Source organism: Rhinoraja longicauda, chromosome 3, assembly GCF_053455715.1.
Source record: "Rhinoraja longicauda isolate Sanriku21f chromosome 3, sRhiLon1.1, whole genome shotgun sequence".
In the NCBI taxonomy this organism is placed as follows: Eukaryota; Metazoa; Chordata; class Chondrichthyes; order Rajiformes; family Arhynchobatidae; genus Rhinoraja; species Rhinoraja longicauda.
Window position 1 is genome coordinate 11,758,851 of NC_135955.1, and position 22,643 is coordinate 11,781,493.

The following is a 22,643-nucleotide window of genomic DNA, read 5'->3' on the forward strand; positions in this document are numbered from 1 at the left end:
GCAGTTTACAAATGAAACAATTATCACATTAAAATCCCGCCATCTCTGTCAACAATACATTCGACCCCCCCCCCCCGCGGCGACCAGCGTTCCCGGAAGGCCTCCAGAGTCCCTGTGGACACCGCGTGTTCCCTCTCCAGGGACGCGCGCGCACGGACGTAAGCCCGGAACAGGGGTAGGCAGCCGACTTCTGTGAGGCCGTCGACTGCCCGCTGCCTGGACCCGCGGATGGCCATCTTGGCCAGGCCCAGGAGCAGACCGACAGGGAGACCCCCTCCTCCTTCCTGACCCTTCCCCCTCTGTACTAGGTGCCCAAAAATTAAAAGCGTAGGGCTAAAATTGAGCCAGAACTTGAGGAGCAGCCCCTTCAGATACTGGAACAGGGGCTGTAACCTCACGCACTCTGTATACAAATGGTACACGGTCTCCTCCTCGCCGCAGAAGCTTAATCGTGACCTCAGGTGCTGTCTGGAGTTTGCACGTTCTCCCTGTGACCCCATGTGTTTCCACCCAGTTTCATCCCACATCCCAAAGACGTGCGGGTTTGTAGGTTAATTGACCGCTGTAAAATGCCCCCAAGGAGTAGGAAGTGGATGAGAAAGGTGGGGATAACAGTGTGAACAGGTGATCGATGGTCGGCGGGGACTCGATGGGCCGAAGGGCCTGTTTCCACGCTGTATCTCAAAGACAAACTGAAGAACTGACTTTGTTTTTATTGGAAGATGATGCAGCAGATTCTCCCAGTCTCTACAAAGGCTGTTTCTGAGTAAATTGATTCATTGTTCCGTATCGGTGCCCATCACGGCCCTCTTTACTCTTGACTGCACCTGGTCTGGGTGGGTTTATGGAGGTAGCGATCCAGGATAATTTTTTTTATTTCGCCGCAGAGATTGTGAGAAGGCTAAATGAATTGTCGGAAAAAAGCAAGAACTTTTCTCAGGTGGAGAAAATGTTGGCCGAGCTTAAGGCACAGGAATACAAGAACGAGTCGCTCCTGGAGTCAATGAGGCAACAGCTGGAGATGCTGCAGCTGGATACGATGTAAGCCTCCACGTGAGATGCGACCTAAATCAAGATACATTTTGCTCTTCAAATGGCCTTGTGTGCGGCACGGTGGCGCAGCGGTAGAGTTGCTGCCTTACAACGCTGGCAGCACGGGAGACCCGGGTTCGATCCCGACTACGGGTGCTGTCTGTACGGAGTTTGTACGTTCTCCCCGTGACCTGCGTGGGTTTTTCTCCGAGATCTTCGGTTTCCTCCCACACTCCAAAGACGTCCAGGTTTCTAGGTTAATTGGCTTGGTGTTTGTGTGAAATTGTCCCTAGTTTGTGTGGGGTAGTGTTAATGTGCGGGGATCGCTGGTCGGGGTGGACTTGATGGGCCAAAGGGCCTGTTTCCGCGCTGCATCTCTAAATCAATGGCACAACACTTAGGAGGGCTTTAGTCTTACATTTGAGGTTCGTGAGGCAATGTTTATTGGGTACAGGATCAATAAACATCACAAAGGTAGACCGAAGATAGACACTTTAATTCCCCTTACCATTCCCACACAGACCTTTCTGTCCTGGGCCTCCTCCATTGTCAGAGTGAGGCTAAACGCAAATTGGAGGAACAGCACCTCATATTTTGCTTGGGCAGCTTACACCCCAGCGGTATGAACATTGATTTCTCTAACTGCAAGTATTCCCTGCATGCCCTCTCCCATCATCCCTCTCCCACCCAAGACGCACCAGCTTTTTGTTCTCACCTAGCAAACAGCCAACAATGGCCTGTTTCCTTTATGACCATTACTTTTTTGCATATCTTTCGTTCATTTGTTTTATATCTGTCTACATCATCATCTATTTCTTTCGTTTCCCTTTCTCGTGACTTTCACGAAGGGTCTCGACCTGAAACATCGGCCATTCCTTCTCTCCAGAGATGCTGCCTGTCCCTTTGAGTTATACCAGCATTTTGTGCCTATCTTTGGTTTAAACCAGCATCTGCAGTTCCTTCCTATATACCACATCACAAAGGTGTTGCAGAGCTGGTATCTTGCATAGAACACAAAATGCTGGAGTAACTCAGTGGGTCATGCAGCATCTCAGGAGAACATGGATGGGCGGCATTTCGGGTCGGGACCATTCTCCAGTCTGAACTTTAGACTTCAGAGATACAGCATGGAAACAGGCCCTTCGGCCCAGCGAGTGTGCGACGACCACCGATCACCCCATACACTTGCACTATCCTACACACTGGGAACAATTTTCACATTTATACCAAGCCAATTAACCTACAAACGTGTACATCTTTGGAGTATGGGAGGAAGCCAAAGATCTTGGAGTAAACCCATGGGGTCGGGGGGAGGGAGAACGTACAAACTCCGTGCAGACCGCACCCGTAGTCAGGATCAAACCTGGGCCTACGGCGCCGTGAGGCAGCAACTCTACCACTGCGCCACTGTGTTGCCCACCATGCTAATAGACATTAGACAATAGGTGCAGGAGGAGGCCATTCGGTCCTTCGAGCCAGCACCGCCATTCAATGTGATCATGGCTGATCATTCTCAATCAGTACCCCGTTCCTGCCATCTCCCCATACCCCCTGACTCCGCTATCCTTAAGAGCTCTATCTAGCTCTCTCTTGAATGCATTCAGAATTGGCCTCCACTGCCTTCTGAGGCAGAGAATTCCACAGATTCACAACTCTCTGACTGATTTTTTTTTTCCTCATCTCAATTCTAAATGGCTTACCCCTTATTCTTAAACTGCGGCCCCTTGTTCTGGACTCCCCCAACATTGGGAACATGTTTCCTGCCTCTAACGTGTCCAACCCCTTGATAATCTTATACGTTTCGATAAGATCTCCTTCTAAATTCCAGTGTATACAAGCTAATAACACCTTCAGCTTTTCAGTTGGGCGGAGGGTGACGAGGGACAGGCTGACCTGGTTGGGAACACCACCAATTATCAGAAAATATTCTCTCGCCAGTGAAGTTTTTCGGGAGAGTAATTCTCGTGTTTTTTTTTATCATTGTAGACAAAATAAAGCCAGAAGCAGGCAGAGCAGTTTGCCCTCACGCACCTCAAAGAAAAAGGAGACAGTTCATCAGCCACAGACCTTTGTGCCTTTCTATGGCGGAGGAGGTCTCTCATCTGAAATCAGGTAGACATATACAATACAATACAATACAATATATCTTTATTGTCATTGTACAGGGGGTACAACGAGATTGGGAATGCGCCTCCCATATGATGCAATAAATTAATTAATTTAAACAACAACAACCCAACGAAACAAATTGTAACAGTTTTAAGACAGAATAAAGTGCAAGTAGATCTGTGCCGGTTCACTGTGCGATGTGACCATCCGGCTCAGCAGGACCGGTTCATAGCAGCTATGGCCCTGGGGATGAAGCTGTTCCTGAGTCTAGAGGTGCGGGCGTAGAAGGCCTTGTATCGTCTGCCCGATGGATGGAGTTCGAACAGACTGTTTCAGGGGTGTGAAGAGTCTTTGTGGATGCTGGTGGCTTTTCTGAGGCATCGTGTGTTGTAGATGCCCTCCAAGGCTGGTAGCTGTGTTCCGATGGCCCTCTGAGCTCTATGGACTACCCGCTTAAGAGCTTTCCTTTCTGCCTCCGTGCAGCTGAGGTACCACACAGGGATGCCATGTGTTAGGATGTTCTCTAAGGTGCAGCGGTAGAATGTCGTCAGCAGCTGTTGGGATAGGCCAGAGTTTTTCAGTGTTCTTAGGTAGAACAGTCGTTGCTGTGCCTTCTTGACCAGCGCAGCAGTGATATTGGACCATGTTAGGTCCTCCGAAATGTGAGTGCCCAGAAACTTGAAGCTGGACACTCTCTCCACACTGTCCCCGTTGATAAAGATCGGGGAGTATTCCCCGTTGTGTGACCTACGGAAGTTGATGATCAGCTCCTTGGTCTTGGTGGTATTTAGGGATATTGCAAACCAACTCCCTTTGTTAATGAGGGTGTGATGCGGGATCAGTAGAGTCTTTCTGTACAACTTTCTAATGAAGGCGCCCCAATACACGACTGGACTGTTTGCAAGAAAGGAATCTCACTGTGTGCTTGCACTTCGCACAATAATAATGTGACAATCAAAGCACCATTGGACCACATGGGGTGTGCCATGCCAACTGGTTTTCCATAACCATTCAAGATGACTAACTCACCAGAGCTAATATTTATATGGTGTCTTTACAAAAACAGAAGGTTCAGTTTAGTTTATTGTCATGTGTACCACCGAGATGCAGTGAGAATCTTGGCAGTACATGATTACCATCGAGCCACTTACAGTGTACAGATACATGATAAGGGAATAACTTTTCGTTTAGTTTCGTTTACAGATACAGTGCGGGAACAGGCCATTCGGCCCACCGAGTCCACACCGACCAGCGATCCCCGCACACTAACACTATCCTACACACACTACGGACAATGTACATTTTACAAACCTGTATGTCTTTGGAGTGTGGGAGGAAACCGAAGATCTCAGAGAAAACCGACATAGGTCAAGGGGAGAACGCACAAACTCCATACGGGTCAAGCACCCGTAGTCAGGATCGAACCCGGTTCTCTGGCGTTTAAGACAGTAGCTCTACCGTTACAAGTGCAAGGGAAAGCCAGCAAAGTCCGATCAAGGATAGTCCGAGGGTCACAAATGAGGCAGATAGTAGTTCAGCACTGCTCTCTGGTTGTGGTAGGATGATTCAGATGCCTGATAACAGCTGGGAAGAAACTGTCGCTGAATCTGGAGGTGTGCGTTTTCACACTGAAGCTCATGAGGTCATTGTTTTGGCAAAGATGTGTTGCAGAAGTTGGGTAGAACATAAAACAGTGCAGCAAAGTGACAGGTCTTTTGGCCCACAATGAAAGGAACAAATATTGAACCTGCATTTTGGATCTTTCATCCAAGTGCATCTCAAACTCGGACAGTCAATTCTCTTGGATAAAAACAACGGCGAGACCAAGCACAGGCTTGGCGACCGTTTCACTGAACACCTCCGTTCAGTCCGCCTAAATCTACCTGATCTCCCGGTTGCTAAACACTTTTTAACTCCCATTCCCACCCTAATTTCTCTAACTTCAAGTAACCCTTACTTTCCCTCTCTCTCCATCTCTCCCCCATCCTAGTTCTCTGACCAGTCTGACTGTCCCTGATTACAGCTTATCTGTTTGCTCTGTTGTCACCTTCTCCGAGCTAACAATGATCTATTCTACATTTTCTCTAAACAGCATTGGTTTTGATGACTCATTTTCACACCTCACCCTTTCTTATCTCTGTGTCTCCCTCTCCCCTGACTCTCAATCTGAAGAAGGGTCTCGACCTGAAACGTCACCCATTCCTTCAATCCACTGATTTAATCCAGCATTTTGTGTAAACCCTCCTTTCAGCACAGGCCGTCCAAAGATTTTCAGTCCAAACATTTGACAAATTCTCGAGAAACAACAGCATAAAATACAAAGATAAACCAACATAATCTCAGTGACTTGAACAAGATTGAACTTTTTGTGCAATTATAATGTCAGGCAAGGTTAATAAAGTCGCAGAGCATAAAAAAGGCCCTTCAGCCCACCATGCCCCTACTGACCATTATGCTCATCTCACTTACCTACATTTGGTCTGAAGCTTCTTTGCATTGGTGATTCAAGTACTTGTCTAGATGCCTCCTAAATGTTGCCTCCAGCAATAGTTCATGAAGTGTCACAACTTCAAACTACACTCTACCCAAAACAAAAAAAACCCTCAGATCGCCTCTAAATCCCCTTCCACATACAGGTTTACCACCACCTGTTTTCCGGCACCCTTTGTTCCAGAGCCATGCTGCATTATCCGTAAAGCTGGGCCAGCAGAGATCACGGCCTTGGGGGCCAAGATACCAGCCCACAAAGTGGACAGTGGAAGTCGGCTGTGGGAACGGTTCTGCTAGCTCTGGCCACAGCTGACACGTTCAACCCGCCAAAGATAGACACAAAATGCTGGAGTAACTCAGCGGGCCAGGCAGCATCTCTGGAGAGAAGGAATGGACTTCGGGTTGAGACTCTTCTTCAGTCTTCTTCTTCTGAAGAGCCCTAGGGCGCACCATGGTCACGTTAGCTGTCCATGGGAATCTCCCCTTAAACCTCACCACATTTGTCAATTGAGGACTTCCATGAGGGCAGCACAGCAGTGCAAGGTGACACAGTGGCACAACTGTAGGGCAGCGGGGCGGCACAGTTGCTGCCTTACAGCGCTTGCCGCACCAGAGACGAGGGTTCGATCCCGACTACTAGTGCTGTCTGTACGGAGTTTGTACATTCTCCCCGTGACCGCGTAGGTTTTCTCCGAGATCTTCAGTTTCCTCCCACACTCCAGACGTACAGGTTTGTAGGTTCATTGGCTTGGGTGGGTATACTTGGTATAAGTGAAAATTGTCCCTAGTACGTTATAGTGTGGGGATTGCTGGTCAGTGCAGACTCGGTGGGCCAAAGGGCCTGTTTCTGCGCCGTATCTCTAAACTAAACTAAACTAAACTGGTAGAGCTACAGCTTCACAGAGGCAGAGACACTGGTTCGATTCTGACCTCGGGTGCTGTATGTGAGGAGGTTTCATGTTCTCCATGTGGGTTTCCTCCCACCTCCAAAAGATGTGGGGTTTATAAGGTTAATTAGTCTCTGTAAATTGCCCCTAGCGTGTAGGGATGAAAGTGAGATAACAGAGCTAGCGTGAACAGGTGATCGAACAGTGGGCTCAATGGACCGAAGGGTTTATTTCCACGCTGAATCTTTCTGCTAAATGTAACCTTCCTCTTCAACAAACTGAATAAACATTGTTCCGACACAACCTTTATCGGGATGCATCACAGCTTGGTTTGTGAACCGCTCCATCCAAGACCACAAGAAATTGTAGTGGATTGTGGACACAGCCCAGACCATCACACAAACCAGCCTCCCTTCCATTGACTCCATTTATACCTCACGCTGCCTCGGCAAGGCCAGCAGCATAATCAAGGATGAGTCGCACCCTGGCAAAAGGTATAGAAGTGTGAAAACACACACCTCCAGATTCAGGGACAGTTTCTTCCCAGCTGTTATCAGGCAACTGAACCATCCCACCACAACCAGAGAACAGTCCTGAAATACCATCCACCTCTTTGGTGACCCTCAGACTATCTTTGATTGGACTTTGCTGGCTTTACCTTGCACTAAACGTTATTCCCTTATCATGTATCTGTACACTGTAAATGGCCCGATTATAATCATGTGTTGTCTTTCTGCTGACTGAATAGCATGCAGCAACACTGTACCTCGGCACGCGTGACAATAAACTGAACTAGCTGAACGTCGCAGATCAAAGGGGTGCACTGCTATTTTCATTGGCATTGGATGTTGCAGCCTCTGTCTGGTTTTGTTCAATGGTCAATAATGTTCCTGAATTCTATCTTCACTTTCCTCCCGCCCCGCCCCAGTGCCTTGCGGCTTTCCTACCTGCAGAATGGAGGCAATGACCAGCTGATCCTGGTGCAGTTGCATGACCTCTTGGCGGAAGCTCTACAAGTGGAGCGGAGGGTGAAGCCACTGAGGACTCATCGCAAGGAGAGAGCCCACAGTAAGATGGGAGCCCGTGCATGCCAGTCTGTTTGTTGATGGTGCAGAGTGGTGTGGGATTGATATTAACCTGGGAGTTCTCAAGTCATAGAGTGATACAGCATGGAAACAGGCCTCTCGTCCCAACTTGCCCACAACGGCCAACATGTCCCAGCTACACATGTCCCAGCTACACCTGCCCGCGTTTGGTCCATATCCCTCCAACCCTGTCCTATCCATGTACCTGAATAACTGTTTCTTAAACATTGGGATCATCCCTGCCTCAACTACCTCCTCTGGCAGCTTGTTCCATACACTCACCATCCTTTGTGTGAAAAAGTTACCCCTCAGATTCCTATTAAATCTTTTCCTCTTCACCTTAAACCTATTTTTTCCTGGTCCCCGATTCACCTACTCTGGGCAAGGGACTCTGTGCATCTACCCGATCTATTCCTCTCATGACTTTATGCACCTCTTTCAGATCACCCCTCAATCTCCTGCACTGTGAGGACCAATGTCGAACTGCTGGGAGCCAGTGTGTAGATCAGTCGGTTAGGCCTTCCAGGCTGCTGGCCCTTAGGTCATGTTCTCAATGTCAAGGTCATTGCCCTTAGGACAATTATTCACGACTAGTTGGGACAATAATTTAAGGCCAGTTGTATGACCTCTTTAAAAAAAAAGATTCCATTTAATTCCTGTAAAATTAGCCCCTTTTACTTTATTGCCTCCCATCTGCCAAGGCGTGTTGATTCCTAAGCACCAATTGTCTGTTTTTTGATGCAATTGGATGGACATTATGTGATCACCCACACAATGGCCTGAGCTACTGTATAGGGAGAGGTTGAACAGGCTAGGACTTTATTCCTTTGGATCACTCCTCATCCTCCTGCGCTCCAAGGAATAAAGTCCTAGCCTGCTCAACCTCTTCTCATAGCGCAGTTCCACGAGTCTTGACAACATCCTGGTAAATCTTTTCTGCACCCTTTCCAGCTTAACAACACCTTTCCTATAACAGGGTGACCAAAACTGAAAACAATACTCCAAATGTGACCTCAGTAATGTCTTGTACAACTGTAACATGACCTCCCCAACTTCTATACTCGGTACTCTGACCAATGGAGGCCAATGTGCCCAAAGCCTTCTTGACCACCCTATCTAACTGTGACACCACTTTCAATGAACTATTACTGAGATTTTTAAGAAAAGCATTGCAGTTTGTGGGCAATGTGTGCATTACTCTCTGGTTTGTGCTATCAGTAGACTAGATTCATCACCCCGATCACAGGCTAAGAAAGGCCTAGCTCTTCTGGAGGACTTGTTCCTCACACAGTGGATTCATTTAATTTAGTTTAGAGATGCAGCGCGGAAACAGGCCCTTCGGCCCACCGAGTCCGCATCGACCAGCGATCGCACCACATTTACACTATCCTACACACACGAGGGACAATTTACACATGCACCAAGCCAATTATCCTTTGGAGTATACGCCTTTGGAGTGTGGGAGGAAACCAAAGATCTCAGAGAAAACCCACATGGTCACGTACAAACTCCGCACAGACCGCACCCGTAGTTGGGATTGAATCCGGGTCTCCGGCGCTGTAAGCGCTGTACGGCAGCAACTCTACTGCTGTGCCACCGTGGTAATGTGCCTGCCCCTTCGTGTCAGATAATGCTTCGGATATTGACGACAGACCCACCACCAGACGTCTTCAGAATCACCCCATTTACCTTTTTAATCCCCCCCCCTTTTACCCTGCGTCTCCCCTGACTCCTTCCACCCCCGTCCCCCCTTCTGGCTTTACATTTCACTCCTCCTCTTCTCCCCTTATCTGACACCCCTTTATCTCCCTTTCGCAACCAGCCTTTGTCATTTACTCCACCCATCTCCCATTCAGCCTCTGTATCCACCTATCACTCACCAACGGTCGTCCCACCTCCACTTCTCTTTTCCAGCTTTCTCCTCCCACAACCCCCTCCCCCTCTCCCCGCGCCTCCCTAAACAAGCAGTCCAGAAAATGCTCCCTACACAAAATCTTGTCTGTCTGTTCCCTTCACAGATGCTGCCTGACCCATTGTGTTTCTCTAGCCCTTAGTCCTTAGTGTAGTTTAGTGGAATGAATGACACTTTATTGTCACGTGTACCTAGAGACAGTGAAATTCTTTGTTTTGCATACAATACAGAAAGCATGCAAAGAGTTGCCACATATAGGATGCCGACAAAGTTATAAAAGTACCCGGTGGCACAGCAGTAGAGTTGTTCCCTAAAGTGCCAGAGACCTGGGTTCGATCCTGACTATGGGTGCTTGTCTGTACGGAGTTTGTACGTTCTCCCTGTGACCTGCGTGGGTTTTCTCCGGGATCGCTGGTTTCCTCCCACACTCCAAAGGCAGATAGGTTTGTAGGCTAATTGGTTTTGGTAAAATTGTAAATTGCCCCTTATGTTTGTAGGACAGTGTTAGTGTGCGGGGATCGCTGGTCGGCGCGGACTCGGTGGGCCAAAGGGCCTGTTTCCGCGCTGTACCTCTAAACTAAACTAAACTCTAAGCTACAGTTTAGTTTATTGTCACGTGTACCGAGGTACAGTGAAAAGCTTTTGTTGCCTGCTAACCAGTCAGCAGAAAGACAATACGTGATTACAATGGAGCCATTTACAGTGTATAGATACACTGTAATTAGGGCGGCATGCTGGCACAGCAGTAGAGTTGCTGCCTTACAGTGCTTGCAGTACCGGCGACCCGGGTTCGATCCTGACTACGGGCGCCGTCTGTACGGAGTTTGTACGTTCTCCCCGTGACCTGCGTGGGTTTTCTCCGAGATCTTTGGTTTCCTCCCACACTCCAAAGATGCAGGTTAATTGGCTTGGTCAATGTAAAAATTGTCCCTAGTGGGTATAGGATAGTGTTCGTGTGCGGGGATCGCTGGTCGGTGCGACCAGGTGGGCCGAAAGGCCCTGTTGCCGCGCTGTATCTCCAAACTAAACTAAAGATACATGATAAAGGAATAACGTTCAGTGCAAGGTAAAGCCGAGGTAAACTAATTAGAGTCCCAAAGGAACCTTGTTGTTCTCTGCAGCCCCCCACGCCAGGTCCCTCTTTGTTCTCATGTATACCAGGGAACAGTGAGAAGCTTTGTTGCAAGCTAACCTATCAGCGGAAAGACTATACATGATTATTCCCCCTTCCAATGCGCCTGTCATCTATGTAAATAAACTCTAAGTGTCCCCATCTTGATCGGCAGGAGGGCATGATACGCTGAGACGCAATTTGGACTCCGAGCTGATCACTGCGGAGATAGAAAATCAACGTCTGGAGGAAGAAATTCTGAAGCTGCAGGTGAAGCAACAAAGGAACCAGAGGACACAAAAACCTCTGAAGACCTCCACTGGGCATCGACTGATATTAACGGGTAATTATCACCTTCGGCATCAAGCTGGGGCTAGAGGAGCTGGGCAGACACAAAGACGGAATGTACACGGTAGGATGCGATCAAACTTTACTTATCCCAGGAGGGATATTAGTCTCCCAACAGTCATAAAAGACAAGATACATGAATTTAAAGTGTCGAGTGGAAAGTCCATGATTGGGGATGTGCAAGGATTGGGGAGTGGGGGGTGGGGAGTGGTGGATGGGGGGTGGGGGTGGGGAGGGGGGGAGTCAGTCTCAGTCTACCCCACGACAGAAGGAAGAGGGGACGTATAGTTTGATAGCCACAGGGAAAAAGGATCTCCTGTGGCGTTCTGTGCTGCATCTTGGTGGAACTCCAAGGTACCTCCTCAGGTTGACCAATGTGTCATGGAGGGGGTGAGCTGTATTATCCAAGATGCGATGCCTTCGCCCTGCTGCCCCAGCACACGACAGCGAAGAAGATGGCACTGATTGGTAGAATGTGTAGGAAGGAACTGCAAGTGCTGGTTTAAACTGAAGATAGACACAAAAAGCTGGAGTAACTCAGCGGGACAGGCAGCATCTCTGGAGAGAAGGGATGGGTGATGCATCTTTCTGCAGATGTTGAAAGGGATGAGCCTTATTAAAATGTACAGTCGGCTCTGTCCCTTCTTGTTCAGGACCTCAGCCTATCAGAACATGGTGGTCTGGATCATGCTGCTCTTCCATCGGCAGTTCCCGGGAAAACCTTTGGGAATACACAGACCAGATGCCGAGTATCTGACCCGCCTTCTCCCCTGATAGACACAAAGTGCGGCATGGTGGCGCAGCGGTAGAGTTGCTGCCTTACAGCGCCAGAGACCTGGCTTTGTTCCTGACCATGGGTGCTGCCTGTACGGAGTTTGTACGTTCTCCCCGTGACCTGCATGGGTTTTCTCTGGGAGCTCTGGTTTCCACACACGCTCCAAAGACGTACAGGTCTGTAGATTAATCGGTTTCTGTAAATTGTAAATTGTCCCTCGAGTGAAGGAGAGTGCAAGTGTAAGGCAAGTAATAGTTGGTCGGTGGGCCGCAGGGCCTGTTTCCTTGCTGTGTCTCTAAAGTCTAAAAAGTGCTGGTGTAACTCAGCGGGCCAGGCAGCATCTCTGGAGAGAAGGGATGGGCGATGTTTCGGGTCGAGAGCCTTCTTCAGACAGAAAGTCAGGGGAAAAGGAAACGAGAGATATAGAAGATGATGTAGAGAGATAAAGAACAATGAATGAAAGATTTGCAAAAAAGTAACAGTAATAACGGAAACAGGCCATTGTTAGCTGTTTGTTGGGTGAAAACGCGTAGCTGGTGCGACTTGGGCGGGGAGGGATAGAGAGAGAGAGGGAAATGGGTGGTTATCCACTTTGGCGGCAAAAACAAAGTGGCAGATTATTATCTCAATGGTGTCAGATTAGTTAAGGGGGAAGTGCAACGAGACCTTGGTGTCCTTGTACACCAGTCACTGAAAGTAAGCGTGCAGGTACAGCAGGCAGTGAAGAAAGCTAATGGCATGTTGGCCATCATAACGAGTGGATTTGAATACAGGAGCAAAGAGGTCCTTCTGCAGTTGTATAGGGCCCTGGTGAGACCACATCTGGAGTATTGTGTGCAGTTGTGGTCTCCTAATTTGAGGAAGGACATCCTTGCTATTGAGGCAATGCAGCATAGTTTCTCAAGGTTAATCCCTGGGATGGCGGGAGTATCAAGTTTAGAAGGATGAGAGGAGATGTATAAAATTATAAAAGGACGGGACAAACTTGATGCAGGAAAAATGTTCCCAATGTTGGGAGAGTCCAGAACCAGGGGCCACAGTCTAAGAATAAAGGGGAGGCTATTTAAAACTGAGGTGAGAAGAAACCTTTTCAACCAGAGAGTTGTGAATTTGTGGAATTCTCTGCCACAGAGGGCAGTGGAGGCCAATTCACTGGATGAATTTATGAGAGAGTTAAATAGAGCTCTAGGGGCTAGCGGAATCAAGGCATATGGGGAGAAGGCAGGCACAGGTTACTGATTGTGGATGATCAGCCATGATCACAATGAATGGCAGTGCTGGCTCGAAGGGCCGAATGGCCTCCGTCTGCACCTATTTTCTATGTTTCTATGGAATGCCGAGAAGTTAGAGAAATCAATATTCATACCACTGAGTGAGACCCTTCTTCAGTCTAAAAGGAGGGGTGGAGGGGAGGGGAGAGAGCTGGAGGCAAGAAAAGACCAGGATCAACCAGGACAGGCGACAAAAGACCTCAGACGGGGAGGTGCCCCAGTACGACCATTGTAAGCTCGAGAAGGTGTGATCTCAAGTGGGATACAATGTGGTGAACTGTGTCCACAGTGTTATACTGTGTCTATCTTTCGTATAAACCAGACATGTCCAAAGTCCGGCCCGGGGGCCAATTGCGGCCCGAGGTCAGATTTTATACGGCCCGCAGCCTCAGTCTTAAAAATTATTATTTATGGCCTGCCAGCACTGTCTAACAGATTGAAGGTAGGGGGAGGGGGAGAGGGGGAGAGGGGAGGGGAGAGGGCGACTACACCTCCCGGCGGTCAGCGCTGCCCGACCTCCCCCCCCCCCGCCCCGAGTGGGAGAGGCGGCGGCGACTACACTTCCCGGCGGCGGGGTTGAGGGCATGCGGGGGAACGGGACGGGAGAGCAGCAGCTGAGCTCTCCTCACCCCGCACGCTCATTGGCAGGCGCTCCCGTCAGTCGGGCGAGTGCCGCATCCCCCCCCAGATGGAGAGGCGACGGCGACTACACCTTCCCGGGGAGCGTATTAGTTAAAGGTCTTGGGGGGGGGGGGGGGGGTGGGGGAGCGTATTGGCCCTTGGGTATTTTCACGTTATCAAATCTGGCCCTCTTTGAAAAAAGTTTGGACACCACTGGTCTAAACCAACATCTGCATTACTTTGTTTCCACCTTCTTCCCATTCTCTACGCACATCCAATATACCGAGTATCTGGCCCTTCAGCTTCAAGCAGCCACAGTATATGAATGGGTTTGGGGGATAAGTCAATTGTTCATTTTTCCTTTATTTTGAATAATGTTTTCTTGAGTTGGTGCTGGTCAAACATTTCTTAATGTGCCTTTAATTTTTGCAAGGTAAATTTATTTCTGCTGCTTTTAAATATTTTTGATGATGAGAAATCAGCTAGTGGCACGGTGGCGCCGGTGGTAGAGTTGCTGGCTTCCAGCGCCAGAGACCCGGGTTCGATTCTGATCACGGGTGCTGTCTGTACGGAGTTTGTACGTTCTCCCCGTGACCGCCTGGGTTTTCTCTGGGTGCTCCGGTTCCCTCCCACACTCCAAAGACGTGCAGGTTCGTAGGCTAACCGGCTCTGTAAATTGCCCCTAATGTGTAGGATGTGAAAGTGGGATAACATGGATCAAGTCTACAGGTCATCCATGGTCGGCGTGGACCCTGATGGCCTAATTCTGATCCTATCACCTTTGACCTTATGACCCGGTGGGCTGTGGGGACTGTTTCCATGCTGTATCTCTAAGCTAAACTAAACGAAACAGGTTTGTGCAGAAACTTTTGACAAAATGAGGACTTGAAGAACGATGAGATCAGTGTGGCGTATAGTTACTTGCTGGAAAGGTAGCCTGAGATCAAGGAGGAGGTGGTGTTGGGTCTCTTGAAGAGCATTAAGGTGGATAAGTCCTTGGGTCCTGATGAGCTAAATCCCAGCTAATTGAGGGAGGCAACAGAGGAATTAGCCAGGGACTTTGCGGCATGGTGGCGCAGCGGTAGAGTTGCTGCCTTACGGCGTTTGCAGCGCCGGAGAGCCGGGTTCGATCCCGACTACGGGCGTTGTCTGTACGGAGTTTATACGTTCTCCCCGTGACCTGCGTGGGTTTTCTCCGAGATCTTTGATTTCCTCCCACACTCCAAAGACGTACAGGTTTGTAGGTTAATTGGCTTGGTATAAGTGTAAATTGTCCCTAGTGTGTGTAGGGTGGTGTTAATGTACGGGGATCGCTGGTCGGTGCGGATTCAGTGGGCCGATACGCTGTGTCTCTGAACTAAACTAAGATCTTTGTAACTTCGCTAGCCACAGGCGAGGTGTGGAGGACTGGAGAGTAGACAACGTTGTTCCTTTGTTGATGAAGGGGAGCAGAGATAATCCATGAAATTAGAGGCCGGTGAGCCTCACAGCAGTGGCAGGAGGAGGATTCTTGGGATTTACTTGTGTTTGGAAGAGAATATCATTATTTGTGACATTCAGCATGGTTCTCTGCTGGGCAAATCATCTCCTCGAAACTTGATTGAGTTTTGAGGAGATGACGAATGTGAGTGATGAAGGTGGATCAGTGGATGTTGTCCAAGTGAATGAACTTTACAGAATTTGAACTTGAAGGCCTTTACCATCTCCCCATCTCACCATGGAAGGATGAGAGATCCTACCGTCTCTCCTGGTAAGATCTAACATGAGAACCTACCATCTCTCCTGGTAAGATCTAACATAAGGGATCCTACCAAGATCTCTCATGGTAGGCTGATCCAGAAGATTAAGATGTAGCCTTGTCTGGATTCAAACTAGCTTGTCCATTGAGGTCAGAGGGTGGTGGTGGAAGGGTGTGAATCTGGCTGGAGGTCCGTGACCAGTGGTCTCCCACAGTCATCAACCCTGCGACCTCTGTTGTCAGTGATGTTTTATAAATGACTTGGATGAAAATGTATAAGATGTTGTTAGTAAGTCTCCTCATACAGCATGGAAACAACTCCTTGAGCCCATCTTGTCCATGTGGACTACGTTGGCACATTGTGCTCGTTCCATTTGCCTGCAATTTGGCCCGTAGCCCTGTAAACCCTTCCTGTCTATATCTGAACAAATATCTTTGAAATGTCATAATTGTATCCATCTTTACAGCCTTTTATGACAAGTTCATTCGAACTCAGATAAGAATGACCATCTGACTGAATGTGTTGTCTCTGTGGTCCCCCTTTGTGGATGACACAGTGAAGTTGTGCCTTACGGCGCCAGAGACCCGGGTTCAATCCCGACTATGGGTGCTGTCTGTACGGAGTTTGTACGTTCTCCCTGTGACCACCTGGGTTTTCACCTGTTGCTCTGGTCTCCTCCCACATTCCAAAGACATACAGTACAGGTTTGGAGGTTACATTTTTTAATAGAAAATTGCTCCTTGTTCGTGTGTTTGGGGTAATCGCTGGTCGGCATGGACTCAAAGGGGCGAGGGGCCTGTTTCCACGCTGTATCTCCAAAGTCTAAAGGAGGATTTTAACTTTTATTACCCTAAATTATTTATTTTTAATTAATATTAAGGTATATCTATTTAACATAATTTTAATTTAAAATAAGATTACAATCAATTTTTTTCTCCAGCCTTAATTTTACTTGCAAGAAAAATAATAACTTGAGTGTTGAAATGTCTTTCTGGTGGAAGGAGATGGCAAGGATCAGGCACCGATCCCATGGAAAGATAACAACCAGAAGATGAGGGCCCTGAAGACTGAAATTGACCTTTTGAAGCAGGACATGGAGATTCAACGCCTTCAGCGTCACCTGAGGAGCTCAAAGACTCAAGTTCTTGCGGCTGCCCCCGTCCCAACCCCTCCCCTCATGCCAGTGGTAAGTGGAGATCGTGAGCAGACACCATAACTTTGGGCAGCAAGTCTCGTTTAGTTGAGGAAAGAACCGGAGACGCTGGTTTAAATCGAAGATAGACACAAAATGCTGGAGTAACTCAGCTGGACAGGCAGCGTCTCTGGAGAGAAGGAAGGGGTGACGTTTCTGTTTCTCTCCACGGATGCTGCCTGTCCCGCTGAGTTACTCCATCATTTTGTGCCTATCTTCAGATAGAGTGAAAGATTGTTTCAGTTATTGAAGGGTTAACATCACAGAAGTCCAAGAACAAAATGAAAAGCTAGAGCTTTGGAGCAGGACGGCTCACTGGTGCAGCGGTAGAGTTGCTGCCTTGCGGCGCCAGAGTCCCGGGTTTGATCCTGACTGCAGGTGCTGTCTGTACGGAGTTTGTACGCACTCCCCGTGACCAAGAACGAAGAGAGGCCGTCAGGACTCCATTGAACACTTTGTAACTTTGTTGCCTCCCTGTCCCTGTGTGTTGCCTCCCTGCATACTTTACGTTTTGTATGCAAAACAGAGATCTTCACTGTACCTCGATACCTTTGGCCCACCGAGTCCGCACTGACCAGCGATCCCCACAAATTAACACTGCCCTACACACACTGGGGACAAATTACGCTTACACCAAGCCAATTAACCTACAAACCTGTACGTCTTTGGAGTGTGGGAGGAAACCCAAGATCTCGGAGAAAACCCACGCAGGTCACGAGGAGAACGTACAAATTCCGAGTGGACGGCGCCCGTAGTCACGATCGAACCCAGGTCTCCGGCGCTGCAAGCGCTGTAAGGCAGCAACTCTACCGCTGCGCCACCGTGCTGCCCGTGAGCCGTGACAATAAAACACCTTCTTCGTGAAAACTGTGTGGGGAAAATCTGTTCCATGCTGTGTTTTATATTTCATGGACTTCAGGATGATGTCAGGCCACAGACTCCAGTTCTAGCCAAGCAGTTTCTGGATTCCAATGAGGGCTTTGGACCTGCCCCATATGACCCAGCGTGAGTACATTCGGGGGGTTCGGGTTGCTGCAAAGCTCCATAATTAAAATATATTCTTTCACATTACGCAGGACCATAATTCCTCCTTTTAACTCGCATTTGGTTACGATTGAGATATCTGTTTTCCTTTGTGCAATACAGTCTTTATTGGCGAGCGTTGATTTAAAAAAGGATGGAAAAATAACTCTGCCCGTTGAGAGTTGGTGAGGAATCACAGGGAGAAACCCTCACAGCCCCTGTGGGGGCGGCACGGTGGCGCAGTGGTAGAGTTGCTCCCTCACAGCGCCGAAGACCCGGGTTCGATCCCGACTAAGAGGGGAATAAGGAGTTTGTGCGTTCTCCCCGTAACCTGCGTGGGTTTTCCCTGGGTGCTTGTTTCCTTCCACACACCAAAGACGTACAGGTTGGTAGGTTAATTGGCTTTGATAAACTAATTGTCAATTCTCCCTAGTGTGTGTAGGGCAGTGCGGGTTTAAGGGGATCGCTGGTAAGTATGGATGATGGGCCGAAGGGCCTGTTTCCGTGCTGTAATCTAAACTAAACTAAACTAAACTAACGATAGCCACAAAATGCTGGAGTAACTCAGTGGGTCAGGCAGCATCTCTGGAGAGAAGGAAGCAAAGAGTAGGAGTAAACGGGTCCTTTTCAGAATGGCAGGCAGTGGCGAGTGGAGTGCCGCAAGGCTCGGTGTTGGGGCCGCAACTGTTTACCATATATATTAATGATTTGGAAGAGGGAATTAGAAGCAACACTAGCAAATTTGTGGATGACACAAAGCTGGGTGGCAGTGTAAACTGTGAAGTGGATGTTAGGAGGTTGCAGGGTGATCTGGACAGGTTGAGTGAGTGGGCAGATGCGTGGCAGATACAGTATAATATAGATAAATGTGAGGTTATCCAATTTGGCGGCAAAAACAAGGAGGCAGATTATTATCTCAATGGTATAAGAAAATAACTGCAGATGCTGGTACAAATCGATTTATTCACAAAATGCTGGAGTAACTCAGCAGGTCAGGCAGCATCTCGGGAGAGAAGGAATGGGTGACGTTTCGGGTCGAGACCTCAATGGTGTTAGGTTAGGTAAGGGGGAGGTGCAGCGAGACCTGGGTGTCCTTGTACACCAGTCACTGAAAGTTGGCGTGCAGGTACAGCAGGCAGTGAAGAAAGGTAATGGCATGTTGGCCTTCATAACAAGAGGATTTCAGTATAGGAGTAAAGAGGTTCTTCTGCAGTTGTATCGGGCCCTGGTAAGACCACATCTGAAGTATTGTGCTCAGTTTTGGTCTCCTAATTTGAGGAAGGACATCCTTGTAATTGAGGCAGTACAGCGTAGGTTCACGAGATTGATCCCTTGGATGGCGGGACTGTCATATGAGGAAAGACTCCAGCATTTTGTGTCTATCTTTAGTTTAGTTTAGTTTAGATTACAACACGGAAACAGGCCCTTCAGCCCATCATCCTTACTGACCAGCGATCCCCTTAAACCCGCACTACCCTACACACACTAGGGAGAATTTACAATTTTTTTTTACCAAAGCCAATTAACCTACAAACCTGTACGTCTTTGGTGTGTGGAAGAAAATGAGCACCCAGAGAAAACCCACGCAGGTTACGGGGAGAACGTACAAACTCCTTAGTCCCCCCTTAGTCGGGATCGAACCCGGGTCTCCGGCGCTGTGAGGCAGCAACTCTACCGCTGCGCCACCGTGCCGCCCCGCAGGGGCTGTGAGGGATTCTCCCTGTGATTCCTCACCAACTCTCAACGGACAGACTTATTTTTCCATCCTTTTTTAAATATGTTTCTATAAGATCCCCTAAGATGAGAGGGGATCTTATAGAAACATATAAAATTATAAAAGGACTGGACAAGCTAGATACAAGAAAAATGTTCCCAATGTTGGGCGAGACCAGAACCAGGGGCCACAGTCTTCGAATAAAGGGGTGGCCATTTAAAACTGAGGTGAGAAAAAACTTTTTCACCCAGAGAGTTGTGAATTTGTGGAATTCTCTGCCACAGAGGGCAGTAGAAGCCAAATCACTGGATGGATTTAAGATGGAGTTAGATAGAGCTCTAGAGCCTAGTGGAATCAAGGGATATGGGGAGAAGGCAGGCACGGGTTATTGCTTGGGGACGATCAACCATGATCACAATGAATGGTGGTGCTGGCTCGAAGGTCCGAATGGCCTCCTCCTGCTCCTATTTTCTATCTATGTTTCTATGCTGCCTGACCCGCTGAGTTACTCCAGCATTTTGTGTCTATCTTCAGTTTAAATCAGCATCTGCAGTTCCTTCCTAAACTAAACAAAAACCCAGTGAGAATTAAAGGTGACCATTCCACTGTGCAATTATGCCCAACAAGGCACTGATTAATGGGTCTGGTTTTCATAATCCTTTCCTGCATTATGAGATTCATTGGAACCTTTTGTACCTCATCCGATTCCCCTTTAAAAACTCGTCCAGCAGGTTACCCCTACAGTAACGGGCCTGAACATGTGTGGGAATTGTCCTCGGACTCCTGCAAAGTTCTCAGTGGTCCACCCACAGAACATGTTCCCTGCAAAGCTCAAGTTGTGAAAGATCTGGTGCATCTATTGGAAGTCTGGAGCACTTCGGTCAAATCATCAAGTTCTGCAGCGTAGAAACAGGCCCTTCAGCCCGTTGCGTCTATGCCGACCATCTTGCCTGTCTATACTCGTCCCACTTGCCTGCATTAATTCCATATCCCTTCACGCCCTGCGCATTGACTACCTATCCAGTTGCACCTTAATATTCCTACTCTGGCAGCTGATTCCAGATATCAGCTATTTGTCTGAAAAATCCGATTTCCTTTAAATTTCCTCCCCCCTCATCATAAACTGATGCTCTCTAGTTTTAGACTCTTCCCATTGCAAACAGACTCTGGCTATCTCCTCATAATTTATGCCTCATGATTATATATGTGCCTCATAATTTTGTATACCTCAATAATGTCACCTCTCAGCCCCCTTCACTCCAGGGAACACTGAATTCTGGACTTTCCTCACCTGAGCCTTCACTGTTCCTCCATTTCTTCAGCGCTTTTCTTGACCGACCCCCGTCAATCATCTTTGACCTGTGCCTCAGCAATGACCACCAAAAAATACATCAGGAGCGGCACGGATGCGCAGTGGTGGAGTTGCGCCTTACAGCACCAGAGACCCTAGTTCAATCCTGACCTTCATTGCTGTATGTGCTGAGTTTGTACGTTCTCCCTGTGACCTGCATGGATTTTCTCCGGGAGGTCCGGTTTCCTCCCACACTCCAAAGACATAGAAACATAGAAAATAGGTGCAGGAGCAGGCCATTCGGCCCTTCGAGCCTGCACCGCCATTCAATATGATCATGGCTGATCATCCAACTCAGTATCCCGTACCTGCCTTCTCTCCATACCCCCTGATCCCTTTAGCCACAAGGGCCACATCTAACTCCCTCTTAAATATAGCCAATGAACTGGCCTCAACTACCTTCTGTGGCAGAGAATTCCACAGATTCACCACTCTCTGTGTGAAAAAAAAAAACGTTCTCATCTCGGTCCTAAAAGACTTCCCCCTTATCCTTAAACTGTGACCCCTTGTTCTGGACTTCCCCAACATCGGGAACAATCTTCCCGCATCCAGCCTGTCCAACCACTTAAGAATTTTGTAAGTTTCGATAAGATCCCCCCTCAATCTTCTAAATTCCAGCGAGTACAAGCCGAGTCTATCCAGTCTTTCTTCATATGAAAGTCCTGCCATCCCAGGAATCAATCTGGTGAACCTTCTCTGTACTCCCTCTATGGCATGAATGTCTTTCCTCAGATTAGGAGACCAAAACTGTACGCAATACTCCAGGTGTGGTCTCACCAATGCCCTGTACAACTGCAGCAGAACCTCCCTGCTCCTATACTCAAATCTCCTCGCTATGAATGCCAACATACCATTCGCTTTCTTCACTGCCTGCTGCACCTGCATGCCTACTTTCAATGACTGGTGTACCACGACACCCAGGTCTCGTTGCATCTCCCCTTCCCCTATTCGGCCACCATTCAGGTAATAGTCTGCTTTCCTGTTCGTACAGGTTTGTAGATTAATTGGCTTGGTGTATGTGTAAATTGTCCCTAGTATATGTAGGATAGTGTCAATATGCGGTGGTTGCCAATCGGCGCAGACTCAGTGGGCCAAAGGGCCTGTTTCCGCGCTGTATCTCTGAACTAAACTAAACTAAACTAAATTCTACCTCTGCGCCAGCAATTTCACCATCACCTCTTTAATCAGTCCCTGTCCGACATCCATCCCTGGTGAACAGAAATTTTTACCAATGAAACAGCAGAAAAATTGAAGTCGTGATCTTCAGTCCCTGTCTCATTTCTATCTGAAGAAGGGTCTCGACCCGAAACACACCTGTCCATTCTCTCTATGGGTGCTGCCTGACCTGCTGAATTCTTTCTGCACTTGTTTTGCTCAAGATCCCAGCATCTGCAGTCAGGGCTGTTTTTACAGCATTATGGGCCCCCGGGCAAAGCAGTGTACTGGGGCCCCTACCGGTACTCTTCCCCACCCCCCTTTCCCTACCAGCCCCCCCCTGTCGTGCCGGCGAAAAGCACTTACCGAAAAGTACTTAGCGATGGACTTAGGGTGCTACATTGTTGCGAAAAGCACTTACAGATCGCTGTGAGAAGCACTTAGTGACCGAAAATGTTGCGAAAAAAGCACTTATTGAACCTACATTTTTAAAGTAGTATTTATTTATTGCAAGTCACTTAACATACACAGATCAGCATGGGGCCCCTATGCTCGTGGGCCCCCGGGCAAGTGCCCATCAGGCCCACGCATTAAGACGGCCCTGTCTGCAGTCTCTTCTGTCTCGATTCTGTTGCCCAACAAACACCATCATGAAAATATAAGAGATAGGAGCAACGGCAGGCCATTCAGCCCCATTCAATAATACTCAAATAGTTCGATTTTTGGCCTCAGTACCACTTTCCTGCCTGATGTCATTCTCCGAGCTCTGCTTCCTCGCTCCCAGGTACTTGAAGTCCTCCACTTTCTTAAGAGATGCACCGCCACTGG

The 22,643-nt window shown here is 48.3% G+C and overlaps 1 protein-coding gene across 1 annotated transcript in view; it reads left to right on the plus strand.

The window, feature by feature from the left end:
• The window catches only part of LOC144592319 (coiled-coil domain-containing protein 17-like), a 36,197-nt gene that overhangs the window by 7,554 nt on the left and 6,000 nt on the right, over positions 1 to 22,643 (plus strand). The window contains exons 3-8 of the mRNA XM_078396848.1: positions 888 to 1,041; positions 3,019 to 3,144; positions 7,447 to 7,586; positions 10,802 to 10,969; positions 16,382 to 16,566; positions 17,492 to 17,577. Coding sequence (XP_078252974.1) covers positions 888 to 1,041; positions 3,019 to 3,144; positions 7,447 to 7,586; positions 10,802 to 10,969; positions 16,382 to 16,566; positions 17,492 to 17,577 — 859 coding nt within the window. The remainder of the gene's footprint in view (positions 1 to 887; positions 1,042 to 3,018; positions 3,145 to 7,446; positions 7,587 to 10,801; positions 10,970 to 16,381; positions 16,567 to 17,491; positions 17,578 to 22,643) is intronic.